General features: G+C 35.7%; 1 protein-coding gene across 22 annotated transcripts in view; it reads right to left on the reverse strand.

The window, feature by feature from the left end:
* The window catches only part of STAU2 (staufen double-stranded RNA binding protein 2), a 303,811-nt gene that overhangs the window by 165,104 nt on the left and 116,069 nt on the right, over positions 1-22,638 (reverse strand). For all 22 annotated transcript variants that reach the window (XM_059893107.1, XM_059893112.1, XM_059893104.1 and 19 more), the window contains 2 exons: positions 13,613-13,744; positions 449-509 (listed from right to left, as the gene is read on the reverse strand). In XM_059893107.1, the coding sequence (XP_059749090.1) occupies positions 449-509; positions 13,613-13,744 (193 nt within the window). The remainder of the gene's footprint in view (positions 1-448; positions 510-13,612; positions 13,745-22,638) is intronic.

A 22,638-nucleotide genomic window follows, 5' to 3' on the forward strand; every position in this document is an offset into this window, starting at 1 on the left:
CACAACCTAAAAAATGTGTACTACAGTGTTAAATGAAAACACACTACAAATTTTTGTCTATATTCTAATTATGTTAAAGTATCTGTGTGTGTACCTAAAAAAGTAGAACTGTGAATACAGTTAATGCTGGGTTACATTGGACTGGTAGATAACTGTTTCTCTTTCTTGATTTTTTTCTACTGTGATAATGTCACAATAAAAACAACTTTAAAAAAAACAACATCATCACTTTATGGATAAAATGGTTTTCTGTCTGCAATGACTTAACCATGTTAAAGATATAAGTTGCTGTGTCTTCTGTCAGTTGCAGGAAAGCAAACACCACAACTTCCTGCATCCTTCAAAACACTTAGCATAGCATCTCAGACCCAGTAAATTCCCAGTGAGGGACATGTCATGGAACCACTGACGAACACCAAGTGTAGCTAATATAAAGGTAGAAACTTACTGTTATTTGTTGGTTCAGGAAACCCAGCCTTTGGACCACTCCATCCTTTGTTTTCCCCTGTCTGAAAAATTAAACCAATTGTTTAAATTCAGGAAAGAAATGTAAATTCAAAAAAAAAGTTAATCCTAATTAATAAAAAAAGGGTACAGGTTATTCTGTTCATCCTCTCCACTGCTGACCCCAGGACCACGGACACAAGAATTACTAACAAGAACTATAACATCTATCCCTTTTCTACATTCATATCTGTTTCTTATGCCTCCTGATTTTATCTATTTAAATTTATAATTTACATCATCAAGAAAGCCCTGTATTTAGCATAATATTTAGTATATATATTATGTATAACGTGGGCACTATCAAGGTGGTGAAGAAGTAAATAATTTGTTTTCAAACAGTAAACAATAATCATCGCAAGTGCTAAAGTAACTAAAAGAGATTTTTTATCACTTCTGAAGTTAAATTAATGATAGAAATATTATTATGTCTGTTCCGGAAACGTCATGATAAGGGTCACTGAATACTGCTAATGACAGGTACAAAAAACTGAAAACTAAACCCTAACTCGAAGCAAAATGTGGAATATCCTGGCTTTTGCCAGATGATTTGGTCAACATTTAGTGTAAAATACACTCTGAGGAGGGAGGAGGGTTCAGGATGGGGAACACGTGTATACCTGTGGCGGATTCATTTCGATATCTGGCAAAACTAATACAATATTGTAAAGTTTAAAAATAAAATTTAAAAAAATTAAAAATTTTAATTAAAAAAAAAATACACTCTGAGCTCAGACTCTAAAGTAGTATTTTAATCAAATTGTAAGTGACATTAACTGGTTATGTTCTCTTTTTGTGGAGCTGGTATTATTGATATAAAGTACTTCGGGGTGGGGGAGACATACTTATTTTTATAATCGGTATTTTATATTATGCTGCTGCTGCTGCTGCTAAATCGCTTCAGTTGTGTCCGACTCTGTGACCCCATAGACGGCAGCCCACCAGGCTCTGCTGTCCCTGGGATTCTCCAGGCAAGAACACTGGAGTGGGTTGCCATTTCCTTCTCCAATGCATGAAAGTGAAGTTGCTCAGTCATGTCCGACTCTTAGTGACCCCATGGACTGCGGCCCACCAGGCTTCCCGTCCGTGGGATTTTCCAGGCAGGAGTACTGGAGTAGGGTGCCACTGCCTTCTCCAAACACAAACTACATTTCTAGCAAATAGCTTGCAACTGTGAAAGGGTGGAAGAGAAGGTAACGTGTGTAAATGCAGATACACATGGATGGGAAGGCCTGACGAGACTCCCACACACATGTTCTCTGTGAAGCACAAGACAGGATCATAGAGAGAGGGGGGCGCTGCGGGAGGGAGGGAGGTTATAAATCTAAGGAAAGTGTACATAGTAAGCAAAAAGTCTAGGAAAGAAAGAGCTCAATGATTAGAAGAATACAGACCCTCAGGCATTTGAGGGCTCAGTTGAAGTTGGTAATAATATATTTAGCACTTCATTCCTCCTTTTCTCTCCTTCCACTAATAACCAAAGTTATTTAAATATTGTTTTATTCCCTAAGGCTGATTTTTCATCAACTGAATCCCAAGCCTGCTGTTATCTGATTTCTATCTCAACACTCTAATGAAAATGCTTTTCTAAGGTTTCTGCTTTAACATGACAGAGTAAACATTAAGAGTAATCTCTTCTCTCTCCCCAAACAACTCTAAATTGATAATCCAATAATCCATAAACTCTCTCTCCTTCCCTCTGCCCCTAGCCTCCCCTGAATATGAAAGGAATCAAGAGAAGAGAAAAGTCAAAATTTGTAACATGGAGAGTAGATTAATTATAACTAACTTAGCAGGTGTGGGCCGGCTGAAACCTCACCTGCAGAGCTAGAAGCTAACAAAGAGCTTACAAAGAGTAAACTGATTTGTGCTTCAGGACCCCAGAAAGCCTCAGGAATCAGAAGCACACCTGGTACTTCTAAAGATGAATCCTGGAAGAGTATGAAAATAGGAAGATTGTTTGGAAGTCTTTCAAATGTTATGAAACTTTCAGGTCACTTCTGTGACCCCAAGGAGACAAATTTCCTAAAATGTTGCCTCTTCAGAAAGGCCTAAAACAAAGAGGCTCTGGACACCAGGTACAGCTGAGGGTGGGGTGGGTCTATACACCACACTGAAAAGAGGGATGGGTTCCAAAGGGACACCAGGTACAGCTGAGGGTGGGATGGGTCTATACGCCACACTGAAAAGAGGGATGGGTTCCAAAGGTACATCCTGGAAGGTAAGATCCCCAGCTCCCTTCATCACCGGGACAATAATCAGTCTCCCAATCCACAAGGAATGGTGAGCATAACACAGGGAGCAGAATAAAACCTCAAAAATCATTAAAATAAAAAAAGCTCTCAGAGAGACATAAGTATTATACCCATTAAACAAGAACAAGAGGTTATAAAAAGGAATATTCTGAGAATGAAGAATAGCTCTGGGAAATAAAAAATACAGTAGCCAAAGGAAAATATTTCAAAGAAGGACTGGAAGACAAAACTGAAGAAATCTCCAGTAAACAGAACAAAAAGAGAAACAGAAAAGAAACAAAGGAAGAAAGAAAGAAGCAAAAAATCATTCTTTAGACTAACAGGTATCCTAGAAAGAACCAACAGCAAAAATGGAAGGAAAGAAATCATCAGAGAAAAAATATAAAAGTTTCTCCACTTTTAAAGTACACGAATTTCCGGATTAAAACCCAAACACCCAAAAACAATTTATCAAAGAATACACAAATCCAGTCAGTCGCTCAAGAAATTTCAGAACTTCCGAGAAAGGATGTGAGAAAAGCATCACGAGGGAGAGGAAATGTAAAAGTTTCATAAATTGGCTAAAGAATCTGAAGACTTTGGAATTTCAACAGTAATGCTGAGAGGTAGAAAACATTGGTACAATGCCTTCAAAACTGTGGAAAAAATATTTCCTATCTAGAATTATCTCTCAGAAAAACTACCAATTAAGTGCGGGGGAAATAGAAAGATATATCAGAACTACAAGGTCTCAAACAACTATATTAATCATGCATTCTCTATCAGGAAACGATGAAAGTGTGTACTCCATCAACACAAGAAAATAAATTAAGAACAAGGAAACTGTCCAGAAAGCAGGCAACTCAACAAGAGAGAGGCAAAAGGAATTAACAGGGAAATCGTGAAGAGAAGAACCAAAACACTGGGTCTTCAGCAGATCTATCAAACAAATAATCCAACACAGAAGAGGAAGATAAAGAACTCCAACAAAGAAAAAACAAAGAAACTAAACAGTACATGAAGCGTTTACTTGGCAGAGGGTAACAGGGATAAGTTAGAGAGACACAGAAAACTATACATGTTGAGTAAGAAAACTAACTCTTTGGTTTTCAAAGCAGGAACCCAGATAACATCTAAAAAGAAAAAAAATCAAGAAACTGCAGTGTAAGTTATTAACAGTACAAAATAACAGAACAGCTAAAACAGGTAGTAAGTGGTTGCCTCTATAAAAAAGGTAACAGAAATGGGCAGTCCCAGGGCAGGACAGCATGGTTTATTATAAATCTTGAGTCTTTATATCATTAATCTTGACTAAGTCTTGATTTGTTATACATATATGAGTATTACTTTGAACAATATATAATAATCAAATATAACAAAGAATGAAGCACATGCCAGTTACATCTTGATGCGGAACAAGCTCTAAGTTGTAACCGAAACCCCGTGTAATTGAAAAAAAAAAAACAAGATGCAAGAACAGTGTATTTTTTAAAAAGTAAAGAGTGTTCTGCTCTTCCTTAGAATGTAGAAATATAACAATGACTCAGACAATGTAAGAAATCATAACTTTTCTCAAACCCATCAGAGATCTGAGATTGTAAAGCAAACAGATGACATGAATTCTAGAGAGTGACAAAGCCCTCTGAGGCGAGGTTCAGCTCACAAAATATTTCAACATTGGCAAAGAAAAAAGAGATGAATATCAAAAATATTGGTAAGAAGAAAGCAGATGAAATGTTAATGAATTCTAAAAGACTGTGTGAGGGTCAGCACAGCAGTTTAGAAAAATTAGGAACTCCAGAGAGAAGTTCTTTTCTATGGGCTTCCTTTGGGAAGTCAGGACAACTGGAGATACAGCAGAGAACCAAAGAGCCTCACTCAGTGGTGCAGGTGTGAAGCAGAGAGAACAGCTCAGAAATCTGCACACTCCTCTGGAGAAGGAAATGGCAACCCATTCCAGTACTCTTGCTTGGAAAATCCCATGGATGGAGAAGTGGTGTAGGCTACAGTCCATGGGGTTGTAAAGAGTCAGATACGACTGAGCGACTTCACTCACTAGACTCTTCTTTTACACAAAGCAAACAGCACAAGCTACAAGAGAAAAGGAAGAAACAAATCCTGTCTGCCTCTGAGATAAGGCAAGAAATTTTGTTGCTCCAAAAGCTCAGGCAAGGACTCACTGTTTCTGCAAAAAGACTAGAAGCAAAAGTTACCTGCTCCTAGGAAAAAAAGAAGGAGGTGAAAACCTTGAGAGCAAATCCCTGCACCAATATTAAGCAGATTTCTGAAAATGCTGGGGAAGGGGCTGGAAAACTCCACTGCACCTAAGACAACCTCCAGTTCAAAAGTAAAATTTGGCTATCATGGAGACGGAGGTAGAAACATTAGGGAAAAACCCACTTCTGAGACTCAGGCACACAGAGTTTGAGAATGAAGCTGTACAAGAAAATCAAGAGCTATGCTTCTATACCCAACACAATCCTACAACCAAATAACAAACAACAGCAATTGACTATGGAGCATAGAGATATCCCTCACCTCATGGCATAGCAAAGAGAGGACTGATAAAACCAGAGGATGGAGCAGAAATATTGAGGAAAATCTTCCCCAAACCTCACCCCACACAAAACAAAGACACTGGCAAACCAAAGCTAAAGGAACCTGAAGTTAATAGTGACTGTGGAAACAAAACACCCAAAATGAGCTTAATTACCAACTGGATTGATGTCACCCTCCATGTTAACAGTCTGACAGAAAGGGAGACATGCCTGTTTCTTAACATAAGTAGTACTTAACTCTGCCTTTACTGTTTCACAATACACAATGTCCAGTGTTCATTCAAACATTATAAGACACCCAAAATTGCAAAAATAAATATGTCAAATGATAAAGAAGTCAATAAAAGGGAGGCTCAAGGGTGGTGGTGGGGGGGAGATATACGTATACTTATAGCTGATTCATGTTGTTATATAGCATAAACAAATACAACATTGTAAAGCAATTATCCTCCAATTAAAAATAAATAAATGAAAATTAAAAAGAAAACAAGTCAATAAAACAGAGCCCAGAGATGACCCAAGCGCTAGAACTCTAAGAAATAAGTTTTATAATATCTATGATTAACAGGATAAAAGATCTAATGAAAAAGGCAGACAACATGCATGAATATTTGGAGAATTTCATTAGAAAAACAGAAACCTTATAAGAAAAGCATATGGAAATCCTAGGGGGAAAATACCACAGATGAAAATTAATATTGATAACATTATTAACAGATGGACACACCTGAAGAAATAAGTCAGTAATATTACAGATAAATTAATAGAAATTACTCAAACTGAGACACACACACAAAAAAAACGGAGTGAAAAATAAAAAGGAACAGAAAATCCTGGATCCATAAGACAATACTAATGGTCTAATTTTTCTAAACTGCTGTGCTGTCCCTCACACAGTCTTTTAGAATTCATTAACATTTCATTTTCCCCAGCATTTTCAGTTATATATACTGTAAACTCTCAAGGAGAGAGAAAACAAGGAAGAAGAAATATCTGAAAAGAAAGATAACAGCTGAGAATTTGACAAAAATTAAAAAAAACAACAAATCACAGATCCAATATATTCATATTCATTAAGCAGAAAAAAATACAAAAAGGAGAAGAAAGGAAGGAGGAAGAGGATGAAAATGAAGAGACAGGGAAAAAAGAAAAGGAAGGAGGAGAGGGAAGAAGAGGAGAAAGAAAGGAAAGAATCAAATTTAGATACATCACAGTTAAACTGCTAAGAACTAATAAAAAAAGGACATTTCTGAAGGCCTTTAGAGGGAGGAACAAAGCATGTCAAGATGAAAAAGAAGATAATCACAGCAGACTTCATACAAGACTATGCAAGTCATAAGACAATTGAATGAGATCTCTGAAAGTGCTGAAAGAAACAGAAAAACTCAGAATCCTATACCCACACAAAAGTAACTTCTAAAATGAATACAAAATAAATTTCTCATCAAACAAAAGTTGACAGAAATCACTGCCAGCAGACCTGCTAATACAAGTAGTATTAAAGGAAGTTCTACAAACAGGAGTATAATACCAGAAAGAAATCTGGATCTAAACAAATGAACAGTATTGAAAATGGTAAAAATGAGGGTAAATGTATTTTCTGTGATTCTAACCACATAGAAAGAAAATTAACTATATAAAGCGAAATTTGTAACAATGAATTATGGGTTTTATACATATAAAGGTAAGTAAAATGCACGACTACATGAGAGGTCAAAGAGAAAAAAGTGAACAAAGAATAAATGGAATAAATAGAAAACAATTAGAAAAATGAAACGTTTAAATCCAACCATACCAAAAGCTACAATAAGTACAAATGGTCTGATCACTCCCAACTAAAGGTAGAGATTGTCAAAGGGTATTTTTAAAAGCAAGACTCAATTATATGCTTTCTAAAAGAAATCAATTTAAACATAAAGACACTGATAGGCTAAAAATAAAATGGTGGGGGGAAAATACCCCATGCAAACACTAATAAAAATAAAACTGAAGTGACTATTAATATCAAAAAGAATTTAGAACAAGGAATATTACCAGGGATGGAAAGAAAATCACATAATAATAAAGTTGTAAAGTCATCAAAAAGATATAACAATCCTAAATGTATATGTATATAACAACATAGCTTCAAAGTATATAAAACAAAACCGATAAAATTTAAAGTAGTCAAATTCAAATTTATAGTTGGTGACATTAGCACTTGATAAAAGAAGTAAACAAAATCAGAAGAAATATAGGACTTGAATGAAGAAACCAAAGGGAAATTAGAACATATTTTGATGAAATGAAGTAAAAACTCAACTTCTCAAAATTTGTGGGCCAGGGCTAAACCAGTACTTAAAGAGAAATATATATCACTAAATTCTCAGATCCACAGCCTAAGCTTCTGGCTTACAAAATTAGAAAAAGAACAGAAAATTAAACCCAAAGCAAATAAAGGAAGGATAAAATAAAGAACAGAAATCAATAAAACTGAAAACAGAATAACAGGGGAAAAAATCAATGAAATCACAATCTTGTTGTTTGAATATGATAAAAACAATTGACAGACCCCTAGCTAGATTCATCAGGATATAAAAAGAGAAGAAACAATTATCAATATCAGAAATGAGAGAGAAAATATCATTATAGATGCTATAGCCACTAAAAGAATAACAAAGGAATCCTATGAACAATTTTATACCATTAAATTCAGCTCAGAGGAAATGGACAGACTCCTTGAAAGATTCAAACTGCCAAAGCTCGCTCAACAGTAGGAAATCTGAGTAGTCTTATATCTATTTTTACATCAATTTATACTTAAAACCTTCTTACAAAAAAAATTATAAACCCAGATGGCTCCACCAGTAAATTTTACTCAACGATTAATGAAGGAAGAATACCAAACTCTCTGAGATGATGAAAGAAAAGGAGATACTTCCAAACTTACTATATGAGTCTAGCACTACCCTGATAATGATACTAAAACCAGTATTTCTACTTCAGATGATGAAAACTTTCTGGAAGTGGATAGTTGAGATAGTTGTAAAACAATGTAAATGTACTTAATGCCACTGAATTGTACACCTAAAAATGGTTAAAATGGTAATTTTTTGCTGTGTATGTATATACAGGTATTTCACACTTTTCAAAAGTTTATGTCACTTTGCTTTTATGAAAGGCATGCACTAATACCTGTTTTTGCTAACTAAAAGAAATCCAAAGAGGATTTTCACTTTTATGGAAAAACAAAAAATAGCATTCAGTGTTTTACTTCCCAGCTAGCCATTACTGAGGCAGCACACACCAGGAGCAGGGAGAGTGGCAACTATACTCAGTATCTCAGCATCCAGTCACCACAGCTTTGAACCGTGTGTGAGAATCTGTGTTCTGTCTGGATTTATTTTGTCCATTCATTAGCAAGATGAGTCCTAAGGTAATTGCTTCTTTGTATCAGGCCATTTTGGCTTACAAAAGGTTTCACAGGAATTGCTTTACTTTCAGATAGTGGGGGAAACCTGTATCACATAAATTTTAAAAATCCATCAATTAAAAAAAAATTCACCATATCCACAAACTAAACAGAAAAATCATGCAAGTATCAAACAGATGCGGAGAAAACATTCAGCAAAATTCAACATTCACTGATAGTTACGGTGGGGAGACTTTTCAACAAAGCAGGAACACTAGGAACTATCAAGCTGATGTAGAGCGTGTATAAAAAGCCTACAAGCATCATGTATATAATAGCAAACACTGAACAATTTCCTTGTAAGATCAGGAACAAAGTCAAGATACCTGTTTTTCTGTTTCAACAATCAACTTTCTATTCAACACTGAATGGGATGTTTCACTCAAGGCAATAAAGCAAGACAAGTAAATAAAAGCATACAAATTAGCAAGAAAAAAATAAACTGTCTTTATTAACAGATAACACAATCATCAATGCAGAAAATTGCAAAAAATCTACAAAATAAGCTACTTTAACAGGTAAGTCAGTTCAGCAAGGTCATAGGATGCAAAGTCAATATATGAAAACAACTGTATTTCTATATGCTAGAAAAGAAGAATTAGAAACTGAAATTAAAAACCAATGCCATTACCAATAGGACCCACAAACATGAAACATTTAGGGATAAACATAAAAAATGTGGAAGATATTTCTATAAAAAAGTACAAACACTGTTGGGATATATTTCAAAAAACCTAAATAAACAGATCAAGATCTTGTTCAAAGGTTGGAAGACTCAATATTTTTAAGATATATTAATAAATGCAAACATGATCTATGTACTATTCAACATAATCCCAAAGAAAAATTCCAACTGGATATTTTTTTGGTAGAAATTGATTTAAAAATTTATTATGAAGATATAAAGATTAGCCAAAACCATTTTTTAAAAGTAGAACAAAGATGAAGTTCTTTATCTGATCTCAAACCTTATCCAAAAAAGGTACACTCTATATACAGTTGTACAGTTGAAGAATAGACATACAGATTAACAAACAGAAAATCTAGAAACAGATCCACACATAAGTGGTCAACTCATTTTCAACAAAGGTCTAACGAACTCAATGGAAAAAGCATTAATCTTTTAAACAAGTGGTGTTTGGACAACTGGACAACATATGTAAAAAAAGAAGAAGAGAAGACAGAAGGTGAGAGACAAGAATCCTTTATCTGATAAGGCACTGGCATCTAAAATATATAAAGAGCTTTTATAACTCAATAATAAGAAAGTAAACCATCCAATTTTTTAAAAGACAAAAATTCTGAACAGATACTTCAAAGAGACACGAGTGGTAAATAATATATGATGAACTAGTCAGCATTATTAACTAGGGAAAATGGAAATGAAATCCAATAAAACAACATTAAACACCTAATACCATCATCAAAACTATAAAAACTGACAATACCAAGAGCTAGAGAAGATGTGGAGTAAGCAGAAATCTCAAACATTGCTTGTGGAAATGAAAATGGTACAACATCGCTGGAAAACATCTTCAGTTTCTAATAAAGTGGCATGTGCACTATTATATGAATATGTACCTAACAGGCTATATTAGAGAATATATACAGTCAAGATTTGTACATGAATGTTCATAACCACTTTATTTACAATAGCCTCAAACTGAAAACCTAAATGTTGGTAAAGAATAAAACAATAACAAACAGAAAAGATACATGATAACAAATGATAAACATGATAAATGCAACAACATGGATCAATCTCAACAATTAAGGGTTGACACAAACGGCTACACAATATACCATTCAATTTATTCAACATTCTGGAAAAGGCAAAACTGTAGAGACAGAAATCAGATCAGCGTTTGTCAGGAGCTGAGGAAAAGGAAAGACATTTACTATAAAATGGCATTAAGAAACTGGGGTAACAGTAATGTTATAAATCTTAATTGTGATGTGGTCATATACACACACTTGTCAAAATTCTTTAAGCTGCAATTCACTAAATCTTAATGTTTTTAAAGTGGAGATATATTCGTGCATACATACAGAATATCTTTGTGAGGACATTTATCTTCTTTTTTTTTTTAATCCTTATACAAGATTCACTATATTCAGACACTATTCTAAAAGATGCACAAACATTAACTAAACATGGGAGATACCTTTAGGAAGAGACCAAGTCTGAGGGTCTCAGGGTAAAGTGAGGCTAATCTTTTCTTCACTGTCCACTCTTTTGCACTTTTAAATCCTTCCATGGACAGAGGAGCATGGCAGGATATAGTCTATGAGATCGCAAGAGTCAGAAACAACTTAGCAACTAAACCACCACCACCATCATCACTCAGTTATGTACATACCTTGATTATTTTTTTAAAAAGCCAACTTTTCAAAAGCTACTTTTAAAGATTTATTTTTATAATTGCTTTTGTCACATTCTCAAAAGCTCTTCTTTTGACAAATCAAGGTATTAACTAACTCCTCTTACTTGATCTTTGCAGCATACAACTACCACTGTTTTTATTTTTGGCCATGCCATGCTGCTTGTGGGAATCTTAGTTCCCTGACCAAAGAATGAACCCAGGGCCAGGCCAGTGAAAGCACCAAGTCCTAAACACTGGACCACCAAGGAAGTACAGGCACCTCTTCCGTAAAGTCTCTTGCTACTCTCTTTTTTACAGGTATTCTTCCTTTCTGTATCCTCCATGCACTGTATCTGCTACTGAAATCTTAACACATACACTTAAGAAGCATGGCTGGTGTCTTTTCCCTCTCCTCTCTACACCACTGCCCTAGTTCAGACCCTCAGTATCTTTCACCTGAACAATTCTGCTAGCATGGCCTCCCTGCCTTCAGTCCTGTCCTGCCCATATCCATTCACTACATTACTTATAGGACTGTCCTATGTAGAAAGCAAACCAGATCATGCCATTTTCAAGCTCAAATCTCAGTAATTCAAAAGCACATTACTTCACATAAAAATAGTCATCTCACTACTCCTGACTTTCCAGACTCATCTTCACATATCTAGAATTTTAATTATACTGTAACTTTTGTTACGTGATATAAGCTCCTCACCCCTAACACTTACTGGTCAGTTTCGTGAGTGCAGGGACCAAATTCCAGTCATCTTATCTTCAGTTTTAAGTGTCTGGCATTTAGTGAGTGTAATGATTAATTTTATGTGTCAACTTGTCTGGGCTAAGGTACTCAGATATTTGGTCAAACGTTATTCTGGGTGTTTCTGTGAGGGTGTTTTTGGAAGAGATTTACATTTAAATCACTGAACTCTAAAGAGTAAAAAAACTGACTCTCTAGACTGTGGGTGGGCCTTGTCAGTTGAAGGCCAGCAAAGGCTGACCTTCCCTGGAACGAGAGGCAGCTTGCCAGTCAATGGCCTCCAGACTCTGCAGCTCCTTCCTGAGTCTCCAGCGTGCTGGCATCCCCAGCAAATTCTGGAGTAGCCAAGCATCCAAAACTTCATGGGTCGATTCCTTAAAATAAGTCTCTGTGTGATACACACACATACACACACACACACACACACACACACACACTCCCTGTGGGACTCTGTTCCTCTGGAGAACCCTAACTAATAACACAGTGGGTATGCAAAAATATGTTTTTCTTATTAATGAAATTAATGCCGGTGTTTTTTTGTTTTATTTTCATTTAACTTACAAATAAAGGTCTACGAGATTTATTCTGACATATTTTTATAAATCACTTACCAGTTTTAAGTCAATATAAATGTGTTAAGTTAAAACAACATATACACAATGTAAGAACTACAGAAATTTGAACACGTGTTAGGTTTCATGTTACAAGTACTTTTAAAACAAGAAAACACATTCACTAGCCAGGTTATAAAAACAGAACTGAAATCTCCAGTGATATCACACAGATAAATAATTTTTAATCACTCAAAATAACTGCCTAGATATTTACAGCACCTTAAAAAGTGTATCTAAGTATTTTTTAATAGATAATTTCATTTTTACTCCAAACTTCACAAAGGTGTTCCTGCAGAAACTGAAAATATCCCTGAAATAGAATCCATATGTGAGAAAATGGCATGGAAAAAACCGTATTGTTTATGACAGAAATAATTATTAAGCTTGTTTTGGGAATGTTCATACAAATGAAATGTTTAATAAAAATAATTTCTACATATGTATAGATAAAATGATAATTGAATACAAAGTGAAATGAAGTCAGTTCCTGCCAAGTTAACTGCCAAGGCCTGAATTCAGGGTTCTCAGCTTCTCTTGCAATGCAGGCAGGTGTTAATGATGTCATTACCTGCTGCAGAAGAAATAGGGGACCATGAACACAAGTCTTGGCAGAAAATAAACACCCTCTGAGTTTACCTTTAATTTAAAGTAAATAGAAAAATCAGTTTATAGAATGTCTGTCCTATATAGCTCCTGCCCTAAAGGGATAACTCAGGATCTTTATTTCCAGGGTTTTCAGCTGTATTCCAGAAATAAAGGCTAACAACCTCCATTCTTAAAAAGCACAAATTAAAAAACTGGGTATATATATCATTAGTCAGTATGGTAAAACTCACTACACTGGTACTAATATTATATAAAATATATACAATTATACAGCAAATTTTTAATATTTTCTAATTGTAAGATTATAATATTTTATTGTGACCCCTAAACAGTGGTTATTTTGTACCAGGAGAATCTGTATCTTTAAAGATATGAAGATAAGAGTACCAACTTGGAAAAGTTAAAACTTGACATCTACTTTACACTAGTTAAGACAATACTGAGTCAAGAACACTGGAACAGAACTTGCTCATTATTTTTATATTCTGACAGGACAGAACTTCTCCATGTAAATTTAACTCTCACCTTGTCAAGCTGATCTTGAAGACTAGTGGATGCTTTATAACCAAGTTGTAACAGCATAGCTTCCGCAGCATTTTTTTTGGCTATCTTTTTATTAGGTCCTGTTCCAGTAGCAACTTCATTCCCTACCTTGACCTGGTAGGAATAAAGTAAGAAATGTAATGACAGCTGCTTTGGTAACAAACATTAACATCACTAAGCAATGTGTTCTGCTCTCTAGCATTCAAAAATATAAAGTTCAGTCCATAATAAAATAGCAATTATGATCCCTTTTATATTTTATATATATATATATATATATATATATATATATATGAGAATGCATACACAGAGAAAAGTATGGAAATCTGGTCCTCAAAATTGAGGACATTATGAGGGGTTATATCAGGATGACAGAATCTTGAGTTCAGTTCAGTTCAGTCGCTCAGTCGTGTCCAACTCTTTGCGACCCCATGAATTGCAGCACATCAGGCCTCCCTGTCCATCACCAACTCCCGAAGCTTGCTCAAACTCATGTCCATCGAGTTGGTGATGCCATCCAACCAACAGTTTTAGAACATTTTTATTTCCTTACATATTTCTATATTCTTTGATTTTTAAACAATAAACTTATTTATGTAAGAAAAAAAAATTCACATTGTAGAGAGTTGATCATGACTACATTTAGTATTCTTCACTTAAATTAATAAACTGAAAAGACTAAAATTCACATTGCTGCCATTTAAAATAACGTTAAAATGCGCAGAAAACCTGAATACCCATTTCTCCAAAGAGGATACGGAGATGATCAATAGGCACATGAAACGATGTTCAGCACTGCTAATCATGAGGGCAATGCAAATCAAAAAACAATGAGATATTACCTCAAACCTGTCAGAACGGCTATCATCAAAAATATCCCAAATAACTAATGCCGGCAAGGATGGGGACAAAAGGGAACCCTTGTACGCTGCTGCTGAGAATGCAAATTGGTGCGGCCACTATGAACACAATGTGGCAGTTTCTCCAAACAACTAAAAACAGAATGGGGGGAGGGATAAATTGGGAGAATGGACTAGAGATATATACACTGCTATACATAAAACAGGTTACTAGTGAGGACCTATTATATAACACAGGGAACCGACTCAATACTCGTAATGACCTATATAGGAAAAGAACCTTGCTAAGTCACTTCAGTCGTGTCTGACTCTCTGCGACCCCATAGACAGCAGCCCACCAGGCTTCCCCGTCCCTGGGATTCTCCAGGCAAGAACACTAGAGTGGGTTGCCATTTCCTTCTCCAATGCATGAAAGTGAAAAGTGAAAGTGAAGTCGCTCAGTCGTGTCTGACTCTGTGCGACTCCATGGACTGCCGCCTACCAGGCTCCTCCGTCCATGGGATTTTTCAGGCAAGAGTACTGGAGTGGGGTGCCATTGCCTTCTCCAAAAGAACCTTAAAAAGAGTAAATATATGATATGTATGATTGCCAGGTGGCTCAGTGGTGAAGAATCTGCCTGCAATGCAGCAAACGCAGGTTTGATCCCTGCGTCTGGAAGATGCCCTGGAGAAGGAAATGGCAAACCACTCCAGTATTCTTGCCTGGAGAATCCCATGGACAGAGAAGCCTGCTGTACAGTCCACGGGGTCACAAAAGAGTCAGACATAACCTAGCGACTAAACGACAACATGTATATGTATAACTGATTCATTTTGCTGTACACTTAACACTGATACAATACTGTAAAACAACTATACTCCAGTAAAAATCATTAAAAAAAAAAAAAAAAAAGGAACTACCATATATCCCAGCAATTCCACTCCTGGGTATATATATAAAAAGCCAAAAACACTAATTCAAAAGATACACACACCTCAACATTCATAGCAGCAATGTTTACAACTGCCAAGATAAGATGCAACCTCAGTGTCCATCAACAGATGAATGGATAAAGAAGTTGTGGTAATTATATACACAGTGGAATACTACGCAGTCATAAAAAGAATGAAATTTTGCCATCTGAAACAACATGGATGAACTTGAAGGATATTATGCTAAGTGAAATAAGTCAGAGAAATACAAATACTGTATGATGTCACTTATATGTGGGATCTAAAAATACAACAAACTAGTAAATATAAAAAAAAAAGAAACAGACTTACAGATATAGAAAACAAACTAGTAGATACCAGTGGGGAGAGGGAAGCAGGGAAGGGCACTATAGAGGCAGGGGATTAAGAGGTGCAAACTATTATATATAAAGTAAGCTGTAAGGATATACTATACAGAAAAGACCATATAGCCAATACTTTATAGTAACTATAAATGGAATATAACCTTTAAAAATTATTATAAATTATACTGTACCCTTGTAACATATACTATTGTACATCAACTATATACAATAAAAAATCTTTAATCCAAAAAAATAAATTTAAAAAATTATATAGTTTACAAAGGATTACATTAAGTAGTTTCTGAAGAGTACATATAAAGATTAATACAATACTGTGGTTAAAAACAAAGACTTCTGAGTCAGATTTGGGTATGAAATCTAACTCCATTATTTCCCATGAACTGATTCAAATTATTTAATATCTCTAAGCCCCAGTTTTTTCATTAGTAAAAGAGGGGTAATACAATGACCTAATAGTGTTACTCTGAAAATTAAACAAGAAAATGTATGTAAACTACAGTGTGTATTATAGCGTAATTGCTCAATAAACAGTAGCTTTTTATCATTAGAACTATCCCACAGTTCTCTTTTGTGAGCAAGATGCACACATGTATGTACTTCCATACATTCAAATATACATCAGTCATCTTATGTCCACATGTACATTTCCTGAGCTGTGTAATGATTTTTTAGTCATGTATATGCTGAGATAATATAAATATAAAAATTAAATCAGCAAACAAAAAAGGAAAAAAATTATATGAATAGAAAATACACAGTGAAAGTGGGATTTATTTTTACAGATTGCTCTCAGTAAGTGATAGAAGGAGCAGACAAGAAGATCATAACAATTTTGGAAATTAAAGAATGTAATCTAAATAATCTATGGGCAAAGAAGACATCTCACTGGAAATATTTTAAATAAGTAATAATGAAAATGCAATATGTCAAAACTTGAAAGATGCAGCTAAAGAGGGTGTAGAAGAAAACATGTAAGCCATAAAAGCTTAGAAAGAGTAATGAGCTAACCATTCATCTTAAGTAGTTACTAACAGCAAAATAAATCCAAAGAAACAGAACATTAAAAACAAGAGCAAAAATTTAGGAAATATAAAACGAAGTACAACAGAGAAGTTCAAAAAGCCAAAAGCTGGTTCCCTGAAAAGACTAATACAGTGATAAACCAAAGGTGAGGCTGATCAAGAAAAAATGAGAGAAGACACAATCAAGAATGAAGATGGGAGATTATGAACCTTCCACAGCATCACAAAATAATAAGGGATACCGAATAATTCAGCTAACATTTTTTAATATTTAAATAAAATGGAAAATTTCTAGACAATACACATTTCCAAAACTGGCACAGAATAAACCCCTAACTATATAAATCTATAACTACAAAGAAGTTAAAACCACAATTAAAAACTTTTTCACAACGAAAACTTCTGAGAGTTTTTCTAGCAAGTTCTACCCGATATTTAAGGAAGAATAATGCTACTCTTACAAAAATGCATCCAAGAATAAAAAAAAAAAAGAGGAGTCCATCCCCAATTATTCAGTGAAGCATCACTTTGGTTTCAAAATCCAACAAGAAAAGTATAATTTGGCAAAACTAACACAATTATGTAAAGTTTAAAAAATAAAAAAAAGAAAAAAAATTTAAAGACTAGTTTCATTCATGAACATAAATGCTAGTTTAAACCATGTAATAGTACACTGAACAAAGCAATGTGAAAAAAAAAGAAAAATAATGACTAAGTTAAGTTTATTTCAAAAACGTAAGGTAGGTCTAACATTCGGAATTCAATCAATCAATGTTATTTGCTATATTAATCAGTTAAGGAGACAAATCATATGATCACCCACATAAATTGAACAAGAGCATTTGCAAAACCTCAATGTTCATTCATATTACTCAGCCACAAAAAGGAATGCATTTGAGTCAGTCCTAATGAGGTGGATGAATCTAGAGCCTATTATACAGAGTGAAGTAATCAGAAAGAGAAAAACAAATACCACATATTAACACATATATATAGGATCTAGAAAGACGGTAGTGATGAACCTATTTGCAGGGCAGCAGTGGAGACACAGACATAGCGAAGAGACTTAAGGACGTAGCTGGGGGGTGGAAGGAAGGAGAGGCTGGGATGTATGGAGAGAGCAATATGGAAACATACATTACCATATGTAAAATACAGAGCCAATGGGAATTTGCTGTATGACTCAGACCGGGGCTCTGTGACAACCTAGAGGGATGGGATGGGGAAGGAGGCGGCAGAGGTGTTCAAGTGGGAGGGCACATAGATAAACCTATGGTTGATTCATGTTGTTTGGTAGAAACCAGCATACAACTGACAGTGTGGAGATTCCTTAAAAAACTGGAAATAGAACTGCCTTATGATCCAGTAATCCCACTGCTGGGCATACACACTGAGGAAACCAGAAGGGAAAGAGACACGTGTACCCCAATGTTCATCACAGCACTGTTTATAATAGCCAGGACATGGAAGCAACCTAGATGCCCATCAGCAGATGAATGGATAAGAAAGCTGTGGTACATATACACAATGGAGTATTACTCAGCCACTAAAAAGAATACATTTGAATCAGTTCTAATGAGATGGATGAAACTGGAACCTATTATACAGAGTGAAGTAAGCCAGAAAGAAAAACACCAATACAGTATACTAACGCATATATATGGAATTTAGAAAGATGGTAACAATAACCCGGTGTACGAGACAGCAGAAGAGACAATGATGTATAGATCAGTCTTATGGACTCTGTGGGAGAGGTGGGGAGATTTGGGAGAATAGCATTGAAACATGTATAATATCATGTATGAAACGAGTCACCAGTCCAGGTTCGATGCACGATACTGGATGCTTGGGGCTGGTGCACTGGGACGACCCAGAGGGAGGGTATGGGGAGGGAGGAGGGAGGAGGGTTCAGGATGGGGAACACAGGTATACCTGTGGCGGATTCATTTCGATATTTGGCAAAACTAGTACAATATTGTAAAGTTTAAAAATAAAATAAAATTTAAAAATAAATAAATAAATTCAGAATGCTTGCTAAAAAAAAAAAAATCACGTGTATACCTGTGGCAGATTCATGTTGATATATGGCAAAACCAATACAATATTGTAAAGTTAAAAAAATAAAATAAAATTTAGAAAAAAAATAAATAAAAATAAACAAATAAAAAAAATGTTTAAAGGATGTCTTAACAGCTATCAGAAATTTTATAGTTCAGATCTGTGCAATGTTTTTGAAACATTTCATCTTGCTTTTTCTGCTGAAACCACATTATAACAAATCAACAGTAGTCTTATGGACCCCACTTAGAAGCACCGATCTAGTGCCTGGGGTTGGATGAACACGCATCACCTTCCGTATCTGTTGGCCTGCTCCTGATCCGAATAGCAGGCCCTATACACAAAGTCTCAAGTCCCTGGCTAGAGCCAGCCTCTGCTGCCTGTTGTTTTTTCCAGTGCTTGGTTTGTTCCCTGGCTTCACGAGACCCTGTGCTGTTGCTGGAAAACTTGAAGCTGGAAAGAAGCTTCTGCTACTGCTCTGAGGGTCAAAAGACTTGCCAAAGTAAATGGCAGTGAAAGATAATGGAGCAGCAAAAAAATGTTTCAACTGTTTTCACAAGCTATATACCTTTTCTCATTCTCATTCAAATCTTTGGCTCCTTCATCCTTAAATCTCAGTTATTGCCCAAGCCTGAGACCCTCTGCCTCTAGGTTCCTATTCTTGGGACAGGGGGTTCCCATCACAGCATTCATTTTAGATCTGAGTCTGCTGGCTTTCCATCTGACCTACTCTGACACCTGAAGACTTACTTACAGAATAAGTACTTTCAGATTCATTTTTCCTATTCATTCGCCCCTTGCCTAACACGAGCTTTTATAGTTCCATAGTTCAATAGCTTGTGAGTAGCTGGTTACCCCAGAGTTATTTGTTAGGACTGAAAAAGACCACTGTGCTAAAGGACTTTGGTTCCCTGCCAGCACTTACAATGAGCACTCAAAAGAAAAAAAAAATTTACCACATTATAAAAGTCAGTAAGCATGTAAATGGGCTTCCATGGTGGCTGAGTGGTATAAAGAATCCACCTGCCAATACAGGAGCCACAGCTTCAGTCCCTGGTTCAGAAGATCCCCTGGAGAAGGAAATGGCAACCCACTCCAGTATTCTTGCCTAGGAAATCCCATGGACAGAAGAGTCTGGTAGGCTACAGTCCATGAGGTTGCAAAAGAGTAAGACATAACTTAGTGACCAAATAACAACAAAGCATGTAAGTAAACCTCCAAAAGTCATCTTCCTAAAAACCTTCCAAGATTTATGACTACTGTAAGATTTTTACATTAAAATGTAAATTTTTCTACAAAGAAGCTCAATTATTTTACTATGCAATAATTTTATGATGACTAGATTTTTGTCTTTAAACAAATCATTTAAATTAAATCCTCTGGACTTCACTGGATGTCCAGTGGTTAAGACTCTGCACTACCACACTGGGGGGGCATGGGTTTCATCCCTGGTCAGAGAAGGCGATGGCACCCCACTCCAGTACTCTTGCCTGGAAAATCCCACGGACGGAGGAGCCTGGTGGGCTACAGTCCATGGGGTCGCTAAGAGTCGGACATGACTGAGCAACTTCACTTTCACTTTTCACTTTCATGCACTGGAGAAGGAAATGGCAACCCACTCCAGTGTTCTTACCTGGAGAATCCCAGGGACGGGGGAGCCTGGTGGGCTGTGGTCTATGGGGTTGCACAGAGTCAGACACGACTGAAGCGACTTAGCAGTTAGCAGGGAACTAATATCCCACATGCCATACAGTGCAGTCCCCTCCTCAACAAAAATTCAAGATACTATTTTTTAAAATAATAATAATAAATTAATTCATTAATGAAGTCTACAAAAAACTAACAAGAAGTCTGGTAAAATAGCATTTACCAAAAAATTAATGAAATTTCCTTAATACATATTTTTTAAAACTTGAAATCTTAAAAAAAAAACCCAAACCTGAGATCTTAATCACAGACAGGTAGAAAAATTAACATATGATATATAATAATAAAATGTGCAGACACACAATTAATTTAGTTATCATTATTTTCTCTTTGAAAAATTAAAATACCCCTTTCCAAAAAAAGAAAAAATTTCCTCTGGACCTAAATGCCCAAATAGTGTCACTGGAAATTTTCCTGTACCTAGTAATCAATACAAGTAAGGACATCCATTTTATAACACACATTTATTTGTGGCGTTTTTCTGGTGATAGACAAATATGAGCATATTATCTTTACATCATTTACTTCCACATTCAATAATAATGATTCCATTATAACAAATGATAACATTGTTTAAGCAGTTTATACAAAACCCTTTACTTTGATGAAGTTACAGCAACACTGTAATGAATCCACTGGGGCTTTGAGAAGAAGGAAAAAACAATATGAATTCAGTGTGAAAACATTTAAAAGCACAGCCAAATGTTCCTGTTTGACTAGAATGTTTATGAATACCCATAAAATGGAAGCTGGCCTAAGATATTCTAAATTCCTCTTTCAAAAGGGATATTCGGTATATTCCACAGGAAAGGAATTGTTTAATAAAGTCAAAGCCAGTTTTTATTTGTAACACAGGTCTAAAATGTGTGTGTGGGGGTGGGTGGATCTTTTTTCCCTCAAGTTTTGGACTTCAAAAAATACTTTCTAGAATTCCTCAAAGTTAAGAATGTAAAAAGAAAAATGGTGCACATTCTTTACAGAGTAAAAAATACTAGAACAACACTGCTCTGGGTCCTAATGACATCTAGAAAACCACGTGTTTAGTAACCACAGCAGAATCCCTCCTCCTTGGACATCTAAGTTAACAACCATGGTTTACTTATAACTACAACATAAGTTTATATCTCCAACAAAAGTCAAACATACTAGCTCTCAGTCAGGCAGGCAACAAATATACCTTATAGGTTTATAAGATCCTACTATACACATGCCACCATATTAGGTACTGTGAGATAAAGAAACACGGAGGTTATAAATTGGGAAGGAAGGTAAAACTTAGACATGCACAAGAAGTTAGTCAACATGAGATACCATGTTTGAGTCTAGATGTCTGCCATATATGGTCAGCACTTAATTAACATCTGTTGATTGTAACTGGGTTATATCAAATGTGAGATCCACAGGTTTGGCTGGAAAAGCTTCTTTGACAAGCCTGTTGTTGCTCAGTAGTGTCCGACTCCTTGCAACCCCATGGATTCTAGCCTGCCAGGCTCCTCTGTCCATGGAGTTCTCCTGGCAAGAGTACTGGAGTGGGTAGCCATTCCCCTGTCAACCCAGGAATCGAACTGGGGTCTCGTGAATTGCAGGCGGATTCTTTACCAGCTGAGCTACCAGGGAAGCCCATAACCTAACAGAAACAATTGGGACCATAAAGAGAATTTAATATAGACTGGGTGCTAGAGGATTCTAATGAGCCATACCTAATGCAAGAAAAAGTAAAAACCTTCTATGTGTTTTAGAGTCACACACTAAGCATACAGGCTAAAATGACATGTGGTTACAAATTAGCTTTAGAAAACTTCAGAAGAAGGAAAAGAAGGAGGGAGGAAGGGAAGAAGGAAAAACTGATAGCCAAAGCCAAGCACAGCAGAAATCTTTACTGTTTTTTGGATGATGGGCATAGTCCCCAAGAGGCCGTTATGCTCTTCCATTATACTGTCCTTTATTGTGTACTATTAAACATATCCATCCACCTTTGGATATGCTTAAAATTTTCATAATAAAAATGAAACGTTTCTATGATACTGAGACTTGAGTTGGTAAATGAAGATGGATAGGTAGCAT

The sequence above is a fragment of the Bos taurus genome, chromosome 14 (assembly GCF_002263795.3).
Source record: "Bos taurus isolate L1 Dominette 01449 registration number 42190680 breed Hereford chromosome 14, ARS-UCD2.0, whole genome shotgun sequence".
Lineage (NCBI taxonomy): Eukaryota > Metazoa > Chordata > Mammalia > Artiodactyla > Bovidae > Bos > Bos taurus.